Genomic DNA, 17628 nt, shown 5'->3' with positions numbered 1-17628 from the left:
TTACCTTGCACAAATGACTCAGACTCTATTTGCCTTAATCCACTGGAGAAGGAGATGGTACCTTTGCCAAGAAAACCCCAGGGATAGCTTGGTGTCCTCAGAGTCATGAAGGGTTGGATCCAACTGAACAGCAACAATAAACAACCTGTAGCAATTTATTAATAAATTCCTTAATAGGTGTCCTGTTTATAACAAAAAAAAATTGTAACTATTCATTTTAATGTAAAGAATGGCTTCATTTAGGGGCAGAGTTTCTTAATATTCTCCTTTATTTTTCATTTGTATTTTATTTTTTTACATCACCTACATTTCCCATTGTTCTTTCTTTGAAGTGCATATTTAGTATGGGTATGGATATAGGGTGTGGACATTTAGCCACTTAATATGCATAAATTCAAATTTCTTTCTGAATTGATTATACTAATTCACAGATACATCAACAGCATATCAGTGTGTCTTTCTTGCTGAAACCTCCTTTAATCATTATCTTTGTTTTATCTTCCAGTCTATAAGACCAATTCTTGTTCAGATAAAGATCAAAATGCATTATCACTCTTTAAGTCCCTCTCATATTTAAAAATATCTTACCATTTAAGTTAAAATGAAAATTATTTTTATAAACCAAATAAGTGATTATTGATAAGTAGATCTTTTATTTGGCAGAAATGAATGGGAAGGAGAGTTAGATTGAGAAACATTTTTTTAAAATTTTCTTTACTATTCATAGCTCCAACTTTTCATAGATTTATTTTTTTCTTTCTAGATCAGGATATGAATTCAAAGACTTTGCATTGGCCTACTTAGAGTATTCAGTTGTGGTTTTGTTTTTGGTTTTTTTGTTTGTTTTGTTTTTTTCAAAAATAGCTACCAAATAACTTAAGTTTTATGAGGAAATTTGGTATTAAATTTATATGCTTTATCTTTATTCTTAGCACTTAAATAAATGTAGAAATGCTTTTCAGTTTCCCAAAAGGAATCCAAATTTTTTCAACTTTGGGCCCAGCTCATCGTTCATCCCTACTGCCTTGTTTCTTGGACAAGGTTTACTGAGTGTATTGAAAACTGGGACATAAGCTATCTGCATTCATTTGGTGTTTTCTATATAGATAGGCCAAATTCAGTGATTACATGTCTCTTCTAGGAAGGCTTTTATGTTGTCTTGAGATTTGATGCACTCAACACTTATCAGCAAACAAAAACTCAGGACTCACCATCCACAGGAATTGCTCCTTATCTTGTATTCTATACTGGAAACCTCTTTCATTACAGTGATGAATACTTTCAACAAATATACAGCTCTTTGTCCTATGTCTCATCCAATATTTGAAGAATTTGTCTTTTGTTACATCTAAGGAATCTTGAATGCCCTTGACATATGAATGAAAGACACTTTGTTGTAAAAGATCCTATAAAGAGTTGTTTTGTTCTACTCAAGTGCTTTATTGTTTTGTTTTGTTTTTCCCTGAGGCTGGGGTTAAGTGACTTGCCCAGGGTCACACAGCTAGGAAGTGTTAATTGTCTGAGACCAGATTTGAACTCTGGTCCTCCTGAATTCAAGGCTACTGCGCCACCTACCTGCCCCTCAAGTGCTTTGTTGTAATTGAAAAATTAAGCAAAAGTGGGATCTTATTCTTTGCATCTTTTGGTCAGTTGTGAATAACAGAGATATACCTACTGTATATATTGTATAATACTGCACTGTATTGCAGATATACCTATTGCAAAACCTTTTTTTTTTTTAAATAAATACCCTCATTGAAGATATCCTCCTTTTGAACCTGGCTCACCCTTCCCAAGATTCTTGTAACAGCAAAGGGCCGTTTTTTTCAATGCAAACATTTTCCTAGTTGTAAATGGCAGTGAGATTTGGAACAGCTCTGAAGAACTCAGGATAAGAATCACAGAGGCCAATAGAAAAGGAAGTATGAGGTGGGGGTAAGCAGGCTGCAACATATTACTAAGGGGAAACTCTGAAGAACTTTGTAAAGACTATCACCAATGTGTTGTATGATAGAAAGAGAAAATTACTTATCATTTGACAAGAAGAATTACAGGTAAACAGGCTGCTCTACAGGTATCATCATGATGTTGGGACAAAATGAGGAACATTTCACACACATTGTGTAGAACTCCAGTCCAACACAGCTTTGGGGAGGATATGGATAAGTTTCACAGGATGGACAAAAATTGATGTATTAGGATCTACCGCATTAGAGGGAACTTCAAAACTGAATAGATTCCAAATCTGTTTGAGTAGGAAGCATGGCAATTTTTCTTTTAAGTCAAATGTCTTAAGAAATGTATTGGCACAAGACAGCTAGTGTATTTCTTTTGCCTCCATATTATCACACGCAATTTTGTAAAGAATTTTGTTTTTAATGAAATTAAAAGGGCCGACAATTAGATCCAAAAGCAGAATATATTTTCTCAAGATTATAGGTTCTGCGTCCTTGGTAATTTTCAAGGGGAGACTAGGTGGTCACTTTTCAGCATGTGACCATGGGGATTCTATTTTTGTATGGGTTGAATTCAGTGGTCCCTGAAGTCCCTTTCAACTTTTAAATTCTGTGATTCTATGTCCAAATTGCAATCAGGGCCACATTTTTCACTTGGTTCTAACATGAATTAAATTCTACTAATATAGAATCCCATACAATTCTCCCATATTATATATAACGTTTTTTTCCCTTTGGAAATATAGTTATATTGAAAATTCATCTTGAAATGCATTGCTATTAAAAGGATTACAAAGTAAAAAGAAATTTCAGAGTTTTCAGCAGTAAACATATATGAAATTAAATGAACATCTTGATTTCAGTACACCTACTGCTTTTATCATTTTGCTTTGGAAAATAACCAAGATTTGATTTTTCAATTAATTGGTCAAAAAATTTCAACCAAAGGAGTAATTTTTCTTCCCAATATATTATGTATATGCAAGTGGCACTAATTGAAGCTTCTTGCAAGATACACCAAATTTTGACTTTTTTCCACTTAAAAATTCTGTATGAACAACCTTATAGAAGCAGTTGATTTTTTCTAGTGTCACAAATACAATTCTTTTCTTTCTTTCTTTCTTTCTTTCTTTCTTTCTTTCTTTCTTTCTTTCTTTCTTTCTTTCTTTCTTTCCTCCTTTCTTTCTTTCTTTCTTTCCTTCTTTCCTTCCTTCCTTCCTTCCTTCCTTCCTTCCTTCCTTCCTTCCTTCCTTCTTTCTTTCTTTTCTTTCTTTCTTTCTTTCTTTTTTTTTTTTTTTCCTGAGGCAGTTGGGGTTAAGTGACTTGCCCAGAGCCATGCAGCTAGGAAGTGTTGTGTCTAAAGCCAGATTTAAACTCAAGTCCTCCTGACTTCAAGGTGCTCTATCCACCTAATGACCTAGCTGAATTCTAGAATGGGTCAGATTTTGAAGAGCATTAAATACCCAAGGATTTTTATATTTGATCTTAAAGGTAATAAGAAGTGAATGGAGCTCCTTAAGCTCAGTGGGAATTGGGGAGAAGTGACATAGTCAGACCCACATTTTAGAAAAATCATTTTGTCAGCCAAGTGAAGGGTGGTTAGATTGGGAAAAGACTCGAGGTAAAGAGACCAATTAGAAGACTCTTCCTGTATAGTCCAGAGAAAAACCTGATTGAGGGTTATGGGTGTATTAAAGGGAATGTATATGAGAGATATTATAAAAGTAGAAACAATATTTGCTAACAGGTTGGATATGTTAGATCAAGAATAAATAATCAAGTATGACATCTAGGTTGCGGGCCCGAATAATTAAGAAGAATGGTACCCTTGACAGTGATAGGGAAGTTCAGATATATTAATATGTGTATTAAAATTATATATGTATGTATATGTCTATACATGACTATATATTCAAACCCACCAACATATATCCATACATAACATATATACACACATCCATTTGCCCATATATAAACATGAATCTATAATACGATATTAGTCGGACTGACATATAATGTAGGTTTCTCTCTTTGTCTAAGATAAATCATTACTACCTATATTTTTTTTTTCTAATAAATTCTTCTGATCCTTGTTGTGGTGTTTGTATATATCTCTTCTTTCCTATCTTTGCTAACTCTTCTACTTTAATTCTGCTCCTTAACTTTCCTTGCTATTACTTAACCTCCTCCCACCCAAAGATCCATTTGGTTTTTATTTCCATACAAAAATTATTTGAAAAATTGTTCTTTAAAAAGATTATTCATAACTGAGAAGGGGGAAGATATTGAGTATTTATGTAATACTACATACCAGGCATTGTGTTAAGCACGTTTTTTCTTATCCTTGTTTTATAATTAAGGAAACTACACAACTACTAGATATCTGAGGCTAGACCACTGTCATAGATCTAGAACTGAAAAGAACATGAGCGGTCATCTCAGCCAAAACCCTCTTTTTACAGGTGAAGAATTGAGACCTAGAAGTCACCTTAAGGGAGGGAGTACTTAAACCACACTTCCTATCTCTCCCTCTTTCCCCCTTGCCTCAGCACTGGGAGGTTGAATGAAATGGATGTGAGATATCTCTGCTAGCATCTGATTGTCTCTCCCCTGAATCATTACTATCCCTCCCACCCACCATCCCACCTGGGGGGGGGGAAACAGGTGATCCTGAATTAGAATTTAAAATTAACAATTAAACCTGCTTTTTGGTTGTTTTGTTTATTTTTTTTAGTCCCCAGATATCAGCCATTTTCACAGGAAACATATTATTACTGTAATATTTTAGAACTAGAAGGGCTATTAAAAGTTATCTATTCTAACCTATGATATGTTTGTTAATGTAATATGATAGCAACAAATATGAAAAATGTATTTCTGATTAAAATTTGTTACAAAATAATAGAGTAAAACATAAAGCAAAAATTTTACATTATTGGATATTTTTCCTAAAGATAAACTTGCACTGACTATATATGGGGAAAATGTCATTATTGTTTTTTAAAATATTTTAGCAGTTTAGAAAACAGCTTTCTTAATCTTTAAGTAGTCTTATATATAAATCTTCATACATATCCTGGTAGGTATAGAGAGCCAGCTCTCATTTTCATACAATGAATCAAGTATAGTTGGGTAACCTGGGCCATTATCAGTAATATTTTAACTTGATGCTGTTGTTTTTGCAGAACCTGTGGACAGTGGTGTTAAAATATCTTGAAAACCAGTCTTCAAAAACAGCTTTAGCCAACCATGTGTCTAAGCCTTAAGTACTCTTCCTTCCTTCACTCTGTTTACTTTTTTGGTTTTAAGTCTTAATTAAAATCCCATCTATTGGAAGCCTTGCTCAGTCCCTGTCTTCTTTTTTTATTTTCTTTTTATGCTGTATATTCTTGGCTTTGTATATATTTGTTGTTATGTTGTTTCCCCTTTGTACTATAAGCTCTTTGAGGACAGGAACTGTCTTTAGCCTCTTGTGTTTCCAGTGGCACTTGATAAATGTAAGGTGATTGATTTTCTTATTGAACCACCAAAGAACTGGAAGGGTCAATGGGATGGATTTCAAGACTTATAGACAAGCATTGATTTTCATTTAAAATCTCTTTCTGTATTATCTCCTAATAAAAATAGTAGATGAACCTTAGACATTTTAAATCCTGGTTGTTTTTTCCTTAGAAATTTTAAGTTCTAGAAAGTACACTTTTCCATATTTTGTTTCATCTACAGTAAAAATATATTGATTAGCATATTCACCTTATTTGATTATTTTCTTCAAAGAAGTGTATTCAGCTATTTCATCCTTATCTGTACTGGTATCTCTGGTAATTTTAATTATACAATTGAACTTGATTTTTAAATTGATCAAACCAAAGTTTGCAGTAAAAGTTCTTCATTGTTTTCTTTCGCTACTTTAAATTAATGAAGTTTTTGTTTAAATGGCTACTCTAAGAAAATTATGTTTTTGATTACAGTCTTTAATCTATGCAGCCAAAAGGCATCTGTCATTGTATCACTTCTGTTCCTGGTGGTGTATACAAAACTTAAAAAAGCTGATACAGCTTTTGCCATTTTCTTTTATTTCATTAAAAAATTTTTTTCGTAATACTTCATAGTGTAGATTTAGATATTCTAACATCTTGTCCTATATTCATGTCATTTAATTACATCAAACTTCTTGTTTGATTCATTATAACAAAACTTTTCTTTTTTGTGTATTATGTTCCGTTTTGAAAGTATTCTTTCTTTTTATCTCTATGGTTAAGGGTTCTTAAAAAATTAAGTATTGTAGTATGATGCATAGCACATCCACACATTAAAAAAAAAAAAAAAAAAAAAAAAGGCAAATACTGACTTACTAACTTACATGTGTTACATTAGTTGAATTTTGGTCCACACTAAATGTAACCTGGTATCATTTATAATTTGTTCTAAATTTCATTTTGCATTATTTTAATTCATATTAATCATGATCTAAATGTATTCATTTGGTGGTTTAACAAAACTGAAACCAAAACAGATTCTGACAAGTCTGTAGTCTTGTAATCAATAAAAACTTAAAATTTAATTCTTATGCAAATTATCCCCCTTAGTAAATTCTATTCTATTAGGATGGTACTTATGGATACATAAAATTAGTGAATAATCTGTCCTCTGAGAGATGGCTTCTTGACCTGCCCTCATTCTTATCTTCTAAATCTTCAGGAGCTTCATATATGTTAGATATGCTAGAATAATTAAAATGAAGCTGCTGGAATGTCATTTATTTTCTATTAAATCACTTTGACAACCTTTTCTTTTTAAGAGATGTCATGCCCTGGGGACATGACCTTTATTAATAAAAGGATCTTCTTAATAATTTGGCCAGCTTAAGGATAATTAAACATTTAAGGAAACCCTGCCAAAGGGAATCTTCATTTTTCTCAATCAACCAGGTAACAGCAATTTACCTGTATCAACTAGCAAAAGACTCATATCTATTCATTTTCTCTTTGTATTGGGTATATAGAGTTTACTCTGAGAAATTGAAGTTCTAAAGTAAAAGTATCACAAAATGTAACAGAATAATTGATTTCTTGAATGTACAAAAAAAAATTTTTTTTTTTTTCAGTTAAACAAAAATTTTATTTTCTCTCCTTTTCACACCCCTCAGCATTGAACAGGGGGAAAAAAGCTTTATAATACTTATGGGCCCCAAAAAAGTTTGAATTTGCACCCCATTTTTATCATCTCTCTGTCAAGGACCTTCCTTCCAAGTCCTTGAGAATTCCATTAAAATTAAGATCTTCTTGAGTAGAGACAGTTTCTTTATATTTATGTCCACAGTTCCTAGCACAATTCTTGGCATATATTAACATAATTAGTGTACATCAATAGATTAATGTTTTCTGAACCCATTCCCATGGAATAAAAGGTCAGTGGATATCATTTCCCAAAAATGCTCTCATTCTCCTCAGAAACTTTAAGAAAAAATTAATGTTTAGGACATTATAGTGTTTCCTTTCTCTGATGAATTTCAATCCAGGTTGCTCTGAAATAACTTAAATGTATGATCCTGAAACCCTTGATGGTGGTGCAAAGCCTAGAGGGGGACTAAATATGATTTACAAAAGGAAATGGGACATTAGGATTATTGCAACAACCTAACTGGTTTCTCCCACTATGGTACTTACACACTGATGACTAAGTAATTTCCCTACCGATATAACCACCTGCACCTCATAATTCATCAAATTTCCACAGGATATTACATCTTTTGTCTCCATGCCTTTGCAGTAGTCAGTTCCTATCCCTAGGATGTCTCTTTATTTACTCTTCTACTCTTCTGCCTAGTATCTCTTTAAGATGCAGCACAGACCCTGTATTCTATGTGAAGCCTTTTCTGATCACTCCGGTACCTTGTATTTTAACTACTTTTTTGTGCATTAGTATTTATTAGCTTTTTGCTGATTTTGTATCTCTTGTCTCCCCCATTAGAATGTAAGGTAAGCTACTTGAGAATATAGTGTTTCATTTTTTTGTTATTGTAACTTCTCTCTCTCCTTCCCCCCCCCCCCAAGCACCTTGCACAGTTTCTGTCACATAGTAGGTGCTTTATAAATACTAGTTTTATCAATTGATATTCTAAAAACGACTGGTAAACTTGATGTTGATTCCCTGTAATTCTAGAAAAGATTGTAACCTTAGGAAAACTTGAGATTCCAAGAGTAGAGTTTGCATTTTATCCTAGAAGCCAGAGGGAACATTGGAATTTCTTGAACATGGTCATGGTAATCTCTGTTGGAAAGAGTCACATCCATCAGAATTGATCCTTGCATAATATTGTTGTCGCCGTGTACAATAATCTCCTGGTTCTGCTCATTTCACTTAGCATCACTTCATAGAAGTCTCCCCAGGCCTCTCTAAAATCATCCTGCTGATAATTTCTTATAGAACAGTAATATTCCATAACATTCATATATACTTTTTTCAGCCATTCTCCAACTCTTGGGCATCCACTCAATTTCCCAGCTGCTCCTTCTTAATCTTAAATAGGAATTTTTTGTTAATGGCTACTAACTTTAATATTGAAAGTATTATCTTCATTTAACAAAAATAGATTCAAAGTCCCATAAATGGTTTTGAATTTGGAGATTTTTTGGTAACTAACTTTTGTTAGTTACTTGCAAGCAGTTTTTTATTGGGGGGGGGTTGTTTATTTAAAACTTACTACAAGTTCCAAAACATAGTCTTTTAAAAAATTAATAAATTCAGTAATTCGTGCCTGCCATTTACAAGAGCTACTAACTGTTTTGTGAAGAAGAGGATGATGAAAGATCTGGAATCCCTGACATGAGAATAAATTACAGGAACTAGTTATGTTTAGACTGAAAAAATAAAAAATGTCAGGGGTACTCAGAGCTTGTATTCAAATGCTTGAAGGCAAGCCTTCTGAAAAAATTATATTTTTTTTGTAATTGAAAAGAGAAATAAAGAAAGATACGATTTTGATTTGTTCACAAGAATTGGATTTGGTTAAGACAAACAGTATATAGAGAAGAAGATTTAAAAGAGGCTTTAGGAGTCATTAATTATGCTTTAATGTATTCACATTAAATTCAACTATTTACTAAGTACTCTGTGTAGTAGGCACTGGGCTTTTTTTTTTTTTTTTTTTTAATGGTGCTTTAAGTTAAGGTTTATAAAACTTTTCCTCACAACAACTCTGTTAGATAAGTACTACAGTTTAGGGGCAGCTTGATGGCCCAGTAGATGGGGTGCTGGACCTACAAGAAAGGAAGGCTTTGTCAGATATGACTCAAACACTTAACCTGGGCAACCCACTTACCCTCTGTCTGCTTCAGTTTTCTTCATTTGTAAAATGACAGTAAGAGTAGCCCGCCCTTCCCTCATGAGTTGTTGTGAGGATTTTTTGTAAAAATGAGAATAAAAGGTTTTACAAATTTTAAAGTGTTACATAAATACTAGCTATTATTACCCCCATTTTACAGATGAGTAAACTGAAGCAGTGAGATGATAAGCCATTTGCCCAAGGTAGCAGTTGTCAGAGCCACTCAGAACAGTTGTCTTAACTCCAAGATCAAAGCTGCTTCTGCTATCAAGTACCAGGATCAGGTACTTTTACATCTAAAGAATTACACTGGTGTGCTGGAATAGATTTGAAGTCTTTATATTAAGAACAATTTTCAGTTGCAAGTATTTTTCACATGTTTTATCAGGTCTTTTAAAGTCAGAGTAAATGCTAACGTATTAGAACCTTTAAGTTTCATAAGTCAATTAATATATTTCATTATATGGCAAAAAAAGTGTTGTATAGTGAATAGATAGATAGCCCACCTCCAAAGCCCAAAGACCTGCTTACAAGTCTCCCAATTAATGGTTGTGTAATCCTAGAAAAGTCATCAAGTAACTTCTCAGTGCAGAAATTGCTAAGATCATGCAGTTGTAAAAAAGCAATGGTCTAAAGCCAAAATTAGGAAGAACATTGGGGAACTCGGGCAGTGTTAACACAGGAATGGCTAAGGAAAACCAACTATTTGTTGGTTTATAAACAAAGGGTTTTCTTTTCTGAGATGATTTCTCCTTATTTTACTTAGAAGTTTTACTATACATAATAGAATATTTTGATTGATAAATTGATATCAAAGCATTTATTTAGCATCTACTATGTGTAGTACTGACAACACAAATATAAGTGAGTACAACAGTCTCAAGGAGTTTACATTATGTAGTGTAGTGGGGGAAATACAACCTATCAAAAGGAGATAACATGGAGTTGGGGATGTGATGCCTTGAGTTTTTTATTGGTGTCTTCTTTTTTTTTTTTTTTTTTTTTTTAATAATTTCTCTTTCCATCTGTATCACTCTTATCTTCCCTCCTCCCAGAGAGCTACTTTGAATTTTATTTTAAAATATTGTTTTCTGTTTGTAGGGAAGCAGCACGGGAGTGTCGTAGGAAGAAAAAGGAATATGTGAAATGTCTAGAGAACAGAGTGGCTGTGCTTGAGAACCAAAACAAGACACTGATTGAAGAGCTGAAAGCACTTAAGGACCTTTATTGCCACAAATCGGATTAATTTTGGATTTTTTTGTTTTCATCTCCTAAGGTGGAGAAAATGACTGGTTTGTCCATGGCCAGAAAGACAAAGTAAACTTTTTATTTTCTAAACAGTTCTCTTTTTTTCTATGCGCAAAACTGCCTGAAAGCAACTACAGAATTTCATTCATCCTGTGCTTTGCATTAAACTGTGAATATTCAGACACCTGCCTCCACTTCTCCCCACCCCAAGAAATTGTCATCTTCCTGATCATGAAGAAGAGACTTCTGTTTTTTATCCCCTCTACACTGTTCAAGCAGTAGAAATTTGTTCATTTGTTGAATTGTTGGGGGAAAGTGAAAAGAATTCTTTTTTTAAAAAAATAATTTCAAGGGTTTGTGCTGAGCTCCTTGATTGCCTTAGCAACAGAAATGCTCCCCCTTCCTCTTCCGTTCCCCTCCTACTCCCAGCCTCTTGAAGTATCGTGTGGACTGAATGCAGAAAGTAAGTAAGGTGCAATGAAGAAGTGATGATTGCCAAATTGACCTGTATTCATTGTAAATTATTTAAATTTGTTGCTTATGATATATCCTAAAAGGAGGGATTTATATGTAGAAAAAAATAGGAATTGATTAAGAGAGTTTCTTGTACATGTTCTGTTCTCTAATTTTCAGTGCTAAAAACTCATTCATACCTGTCAAGCATTTTGGCTCTCTTTTAGGTCACCTCCCTTCTTTACTGCAATTCTCTCTCTGTGTGCTCTATATTTTGAATGCATTTAAAGAAGTCACCAAATGAATGGTATAGTGTAGCTTTTGGATCAAAAGTGAAGTCAAGAGTTAAGCAATACAAGTGTGAAGAGCTTTTTACTTAAGGCATTTTTGATTTTTTTAGTGAAGAGAACTGTTAAAGAATAGAATAGCCCCTTTATATTAAACAGATGTTTTTAAGAATATTCATGTCCTTGGCTTCAGAACAGTAATCATTCACTATTTTTTAAAAATTGCAATACCTGCTTTTCCCCTGTGCACTTAATATTTTATCATTACCAAAAAAGCCTTCAAGATACTACAAAGAGAAAGTTAAATACTATATTAATGAAAATCAGTGTGTTGTAAGGAAAAATGAAATTAATTATAAAATAGCCCATTTAAATATGTTTACACCAGGTGAATTTTATCAGTGAAAGCTATAAAAAAATGTTAAAAGGATATTCTGAAAAATGTCAAGTATTGATTTGTGCATGCATTTTTTTTTCCAGTGCAATGTCTAAGAGTGAATTCTATTATAATGTGTCAGGGTTTTGTTCCTTTAAACATATACACATGCACATTCAAAACCATAAAAGTCCTGAATTTTTGTTTTTGCTTTAAAAGGTGAATTATGTTTAAGGCTTTCTGTGTGGCATGTGATCTTTGTCATTTGATAAAATAACTGCATGTCTAAACTCCTAAATAAGAAATGTGTGGGTGTGCATATCACCCAAAAATTATCTAATAATTCTTTGAGGATTCACTGCTAAATTACATTCACTAAATTTACCTGAAACGAAATTAACATTCATTTTGTTAAAGTAGATAAAATTCACATGAATTACAAGAATTTTAAAATATTGGCTTAAGATCATTGTCACAGTTTTGGAGTTAAAATTTTGCATTCAGTTTTATAAGAGTGTAAGAAATGTTAAAATGTTTAGGATTAGTGTTTTGTCTTAGGTCATCCATCATTTGAAATCAAATTGTGTTAGACTGTTACTATTAAATGCAAAAGTCATGTTGGCTTTTTATTGGATCAATTTTGAAAAGCAATATTTTAAGCTAGGCTTATTGTCATAGTGGGAGGGGGGTGTTGTTTTTTCATATAAACAGTGGGGAACCCATCTTTAAAGAATGTAGCTTTTAAAGTGATACAATTTATAAATGTGGATGCATTCACCAAATTCTCAAGGCTTTCAAGTAACTTAAAATTCTTAGTGTTCTACCCAACTGAGCTAGTTGGACAAATAATGTTATTTTATTTTTAATTGGCATTTTAGTATACCAATGTGTCATTCCTCAACATTGGCCATAATGAAGAAACTTAGTGAATCCAAGGACTTATTTTCATAGTAAAATTATTTCTTCTTGCTTAAGTGATCAAATATGGAATTCAATTAAAATTATTTACAAATTGTACCTAGTCTAATATCTAGCAAATTTATTTTCCCCTCTGAAGGTCAGTTAGTTGCCATTTTGCCCATTTTTTCCTGGTAGATCATGGCAATCATATTATTTATTGGGTCATGAAGAATGGCCAAGCTCATTTCACCTTTAGGATAGTAACACTGGATTGAAATCAGCAAAACAGTGTGGTGTGAGGTATGTTCTTAAGATGAACCTACTGTAGATCTTTGGATATATTGAGGACTTCTGTTTACACAAAGAAAAATTAGGCTATTTTGTTTTTTAAAATAAAACTTAGAAACATTTGGTTGTTTAAGCATATAACAGAATTGGGGAATCTGGATATTTCCATCTAAAGAGTAATTTTTTTTTTTTAAGCCCACATTGAAATCATTTTTAAACAAGAACACATATGGCTACCAATAATAGATGCTTTACTCTTTATTTTGGCCAAAAGGGAAAAAGAAAACCTAGGAATCTGTACATATGTTGTAGAAAATAGCAAAATTGATATTGCTCTCTTTGCAAATTAGGGCTTGTTGGCACTTTTATCTGTAGGACAGATTAAGTCTAATAAAACCATTGGGGGGATTTTTTTATCTTAAAGTTATATATTTGGGGGCTCTGGTAGGGTTTAACAGAAGTGCAGGTTAGAAAGGGCTAGATCCATTATGTTCACAGTACAAAAATTTGGTTTCAAAATTTATTTTATTTTTATTATTTTGCAAATAAAAGTACCAAACTGACAATTGTGATATTGTCAGAGGTGCTCTGTTAATTTAGATATTCTTGAAAAAATACATATGTATAATATATGTACATATATATATATATATACACACAGTATATAATCTGAAGCTCTGAGAGCTATTAAGTCAGGAATGCCGAGTATTATAGTCTATTGAGGTCAGATACAGCTCGTACATTTTTGTGTGCTGTTGCATCCTTTTTAGTAGTGTTTGGATTGTGTTATTCCAGCACTTGTGATTGCATTTTTTTATGTTCTAATTACTCTTCCAACTATTTTGCTTCTTTTTTATTGTTAGTTTTCTTAGGCTGATATAAATTATGTTGTACTTGCCTGAAAACTTCCCCCCCAAGTATTCTTTTTTTTTTTTTTTTTTTTTAATGCTTTGTCTCTGGCAGCTATAACAGTGGTTTAAAAAAAAAAAAAATTGGAAGATTTCTTTGAAAAAGAACCACTGGTTTTCTTAACCATTCTGGGGAGGGATTCAAGAGTTTCTTTTAGGCAGGATATCAACAGAAATAGTGTTTTGATGATAGTCAGCAACATTGCTATTATCTGAAAGCACAAATCTAGTCAGGCAGGCTATTTAAGAAGTCAATCTGGCTGACATTTCTCTTCTCTTCTCAGGCCCAATCCCCACTTGGGTACTACACCAGTAGAGGTGATATTTGGAATCATGCAAAGGCTTAGGAAAAAACAACAGTGTTTGGTTTAACAAGGATACTTTACTTACTTGAAGTGTTTTTAACCTGAATTTTTCTTTATGTACATTAAATCAGTTTTTATTTTATGAGCAGTTGTAGCCAGTCACCAACACAAACTGGGATCTAGTTATTTAGAAAATTTAAAGGATATTTCATTTTGCAATTTAAGTAGGCTTAGTATCTTAAAAATTAAAATTTTGAAGTTATTTCAGAGTTCAGGAATAGTGGAAATAATACAACTTTTTAATAAGTTTTGAGAGGAGTTTCTCTCTCACCTTTTTTGAGCTCTGAGTTAGTGGATTACATAGACCTGACACAAAACTTGTATATTTATTTGGGTTCTTTTTACATTCTCTTCTTTGTAAATGTTTGCTATAAAATGCACTTTTAAAACAAACAAACAAACAAAAAAACACCCAATTTCTAGGAACTTGGGTATTGACAATGAGAAACTTCTTTAGCAAGTAATCATGAAGTGATTGTCCATTTTTCTCTTCCTTATGATTAAATCATGTGGCTGTTTTTTAATACAGACATTTTGTGGTTTGAAATATTAGTACCTGAAGATTAGTCTTGGATTTTTAGGTGCTAAGGTAGGAGTTTTGTCAGGGCCACTAAATAAAATGAAGACTGGCTCAAATCCTATCTTATTGTCTTTCAACATGTAGCAAATTGAAATTTTTTCCTTTCTGATAAAATTGTTTCCCCGTCAACCCCTTCTCCCCATTTTGGTGGAACTTTTCCTCTACATTAAAATTGTCAAAGTAATACCAAAACAACCATCTCGATTGCATTTAAGTTAAGAGACTGGAGAAAAAAAAAAAAAAGCATTTGTCAATGTGTAAACCAAATAAAGTATCATGTTGATTTTTTTTTTTCACTCCAACTTGGTTGTGTTGAATCTAAATCTGATTATATAATTTTAAAGGCCTAATGCAAGTGAAAAAATAAAATTTATTGACATAAAGGCAAAAGGTGCATGGAATAATTTGTTCATTCATTTGTAAAAAGCACAACTAGAATTTTTTGTTGTTGTTGTTAGGCAGCAATGAAGATGAATTGATGACCTAGGTATATATCCTGAATATTGTTAATGTTGACTTTAGCAATTGACTATATATGTTCTAGGAACTGGTTTCCTTCACTTTGTAGACTCATTGATTAGGAAGAGGGGCTTGAACATATCATTAAGCTGAGCCAGTTTGGAAGGATTTCAAATAAATTAAACAGGGTGCTGAAATTCCATCTGTCTCATCTGCTTTATGATAAGTTCACATTAATTAGTGAATGTAACTTAAGCCTTTGTATGTGTCCTCAGGGGCAGACAAATTTTAAGAGGGACCAGATACAGTGTGAAAGGAATGAGTGTATTTCAGGTGTTTTAGCTTGAAATTTATTTTTTAAAAAATATAAAACTTTAAAAATACAGTGAAGCCTGTAAAGTAAGTTGATATTATAAACAGGCAGAGTTGTTTTAGCACAGAAATTTAAAAATATTGACCTGTCTACTGCATTCTGGTACTGTGGATGCAGGTCCTAGCTGGGTAGGGAATTAAAAGGGGAGGGAGGAATGGGGGTTAGTATATCATGACAGTTTCGGGTTTTTTCTCACCTGCAAAAAAAAAAAAAAAAATCAGTCCTCAGGAAATGTTTTTGGAAAGGTGAAGAAATAAATCAGTTATCCTACTGGGAATAGATATAATATAATGTTTTTGCCTATGTAAGCATGGAATTTTAAAAATTCAGCCTCAACTGAAGAGGTTGCCTGAGGGGAATGTACATCTAAGATGATTTGAAATTGGTGAGGAGAAGTGGAGATCCCTGAAAATAAAGGTCTTATGTTACTTGGCCAAATGAAGCAGTCTGTCGTCTTTGGGGGCTTTATTTTATGTTCATTTGATTGGTAAAATGCTCTATAGAATGTGTGTATTTTATCCAGATGCCACTCCATTTTATGTATGTAATAAAATTATTTATATTAAAAGTGGGAGAGTAAATTGTAGAAATGCTTATGTCTGACCTTCAATATTTCCTGCTAGTATGGATTTATTATGGGTGAGTAAGAGTGCTGGGTTATCAGTTTTCTGTGTAAAGTTGTCCCTGCCTGATTTATTCACATGTTGGTTTTCATCATCAAAAAAGATTTCTAGTCTAAATTTATAATTTAAAACTTTTTTTTTTTTTTTTTTAAAGAATATAATCAGGGAAGTTTCTAGAGTTGTGTTTTGGTTTGGTTTTGTTTTTTTAAGAAAATTGAGGTGAAGATAACTTCTATCCATATCTTACTTTACCCAAACTCATCAGCACAAACAGGGTATTAATCTTAACTCTTAATATTTCTTTTGGAGTGGATTACAAATAAAGAATTATAATGGGGAAAACATGTTTCTATTAAAATTCCCTATATTCTAGAAACATCCCTGTTTTAACTTTTTTTTTAAATCTTTTGTGCTTTATGTAAAAGAAAAAATGTATTGAGTTATAATGCATTTTATTAACACTATGTACATATTAGCTGCTTTGTGTTTCAGAATGGTAGTAATTGCTTTGTATATTAAAGTGATTCTTGTGAATTTGTGAATTGTCATAAAGAAGTGCTTTTTCTTACTGTAATCTTTGTGGTATAAACTGTCATAATGCCCTTTTTACACCAACATTTATGTGCAGTCACATAAACATGCTTTTAAAAATGCCTATAAGCCTCTTTTTTGGGGGGGTGGAATGTACATATTTGTATATATATGGGTTTGTGTATTTATATATATATATTTTTTAAAAAAACAGTAATGATAACTAGATATATTAATTTTGTTAAGTGAGCCAAAATGCTATTAAAAGTGTCATATAAAAAAAATCCTCAGGTAAAGTAACACCAGAAAACCATAGTAAATCTTTTGTTGCCACATTTCATTGCCTGCCCATATTTTAAATACAGGATCTCCAATTGGATATAGTTTTTTATATTGAGTAAATTGAAGATGTTAAGTTATAGTCTATAGACTGTGGGTGAAAGAAAAAAAATTACCATTAGGATTATTGTAGAAGGAATGACATGGAAGATTGGACTAACTAGATATATTAAAATGGCACATTTTAAAGTTTTATCATTCTGTGATCATGATGTTAAAGTAACAGAGAAATCGAGGATGCTTTCCTTAAAAAGTGAAAATATTCTAAAGATTTTTTTTTAATTGTTCAACTTTAGGGAAAATAACTAATGTTCAGTTATAGTAATTTTTCTGGCCTCATTTTTCTCCCTTCAGCTATTCTGTTTAATTGCTGTTTGTTCTACCTTTCAATGGATTTCCATTGAGAGACAGCTTGCCAAATCCCTGTCTTGAGTGACCTTCACTTCTTTGCCTTGTTATAGACTCAAATTATCTCGCCTCAGATTTCCCTGATTGACTATACTCATCACAGGGGCCGTGGAAACTCTTCTCTCTCAGCAAACAGCCTCATTCTATTTTAAGAAAAAATTAAGACTCTCCACATACTTCTCTTCACTTTGCTCTAATCTCTGAAGAAAAG

The 17628-nt window shown here is 32.5% G+C and overlaps 1 protein-coding gene across 3 annotated transcripts in view; it reads left to right on the top strand.

Moving 5' to 3' along the window:
- The window catches only part of CREB1 (cAMP responsive element binding protein 1), a 78605-nt gene extending 61813 nt beyond the window's left edge, over positions 1–16792 (top strand). For 2 of the 3 annotated variants that reach the window (XM_074298902.1, XM_074298903.1), the window contains one exon: positions 10381–15074. In XM_074298902.1, coding sequence (XP_074155003.1) covers positions 10381–10525 — 145 coding nt within the window. In that variant the 3' untranslated portion in view covers positions 10526–15074. Of the gene's footprint in view, positions 1–10380 lie in introns of all 3 variants that reach the window. The other variant, XM_074298906.1, reaches the window with a different exon arrangement.
- The last annotated feature ends 836 nt before the right edge of the window (positions 16793–17628 follow it).

Source organism: Sminthopsis crassicaudata, chromosome 3, assembly GCF_048593235.1.
Source record: "Sminthopsis crassicaudata isolate SCR6 chromosome 3, ASM4859323v1, whole genome shotgun sequence".
NCBI lineage: Eukaryota > Metazoa > Chordata > Mammalia > Dasyuromorphia > Dasyuridae > Sminthopsis > Sminthopsis crassicaudata.
Note: the sequence above shows the minus strand (reverse complement) of the source record. Positions and strands in the feature narration are given on the sequence as shown.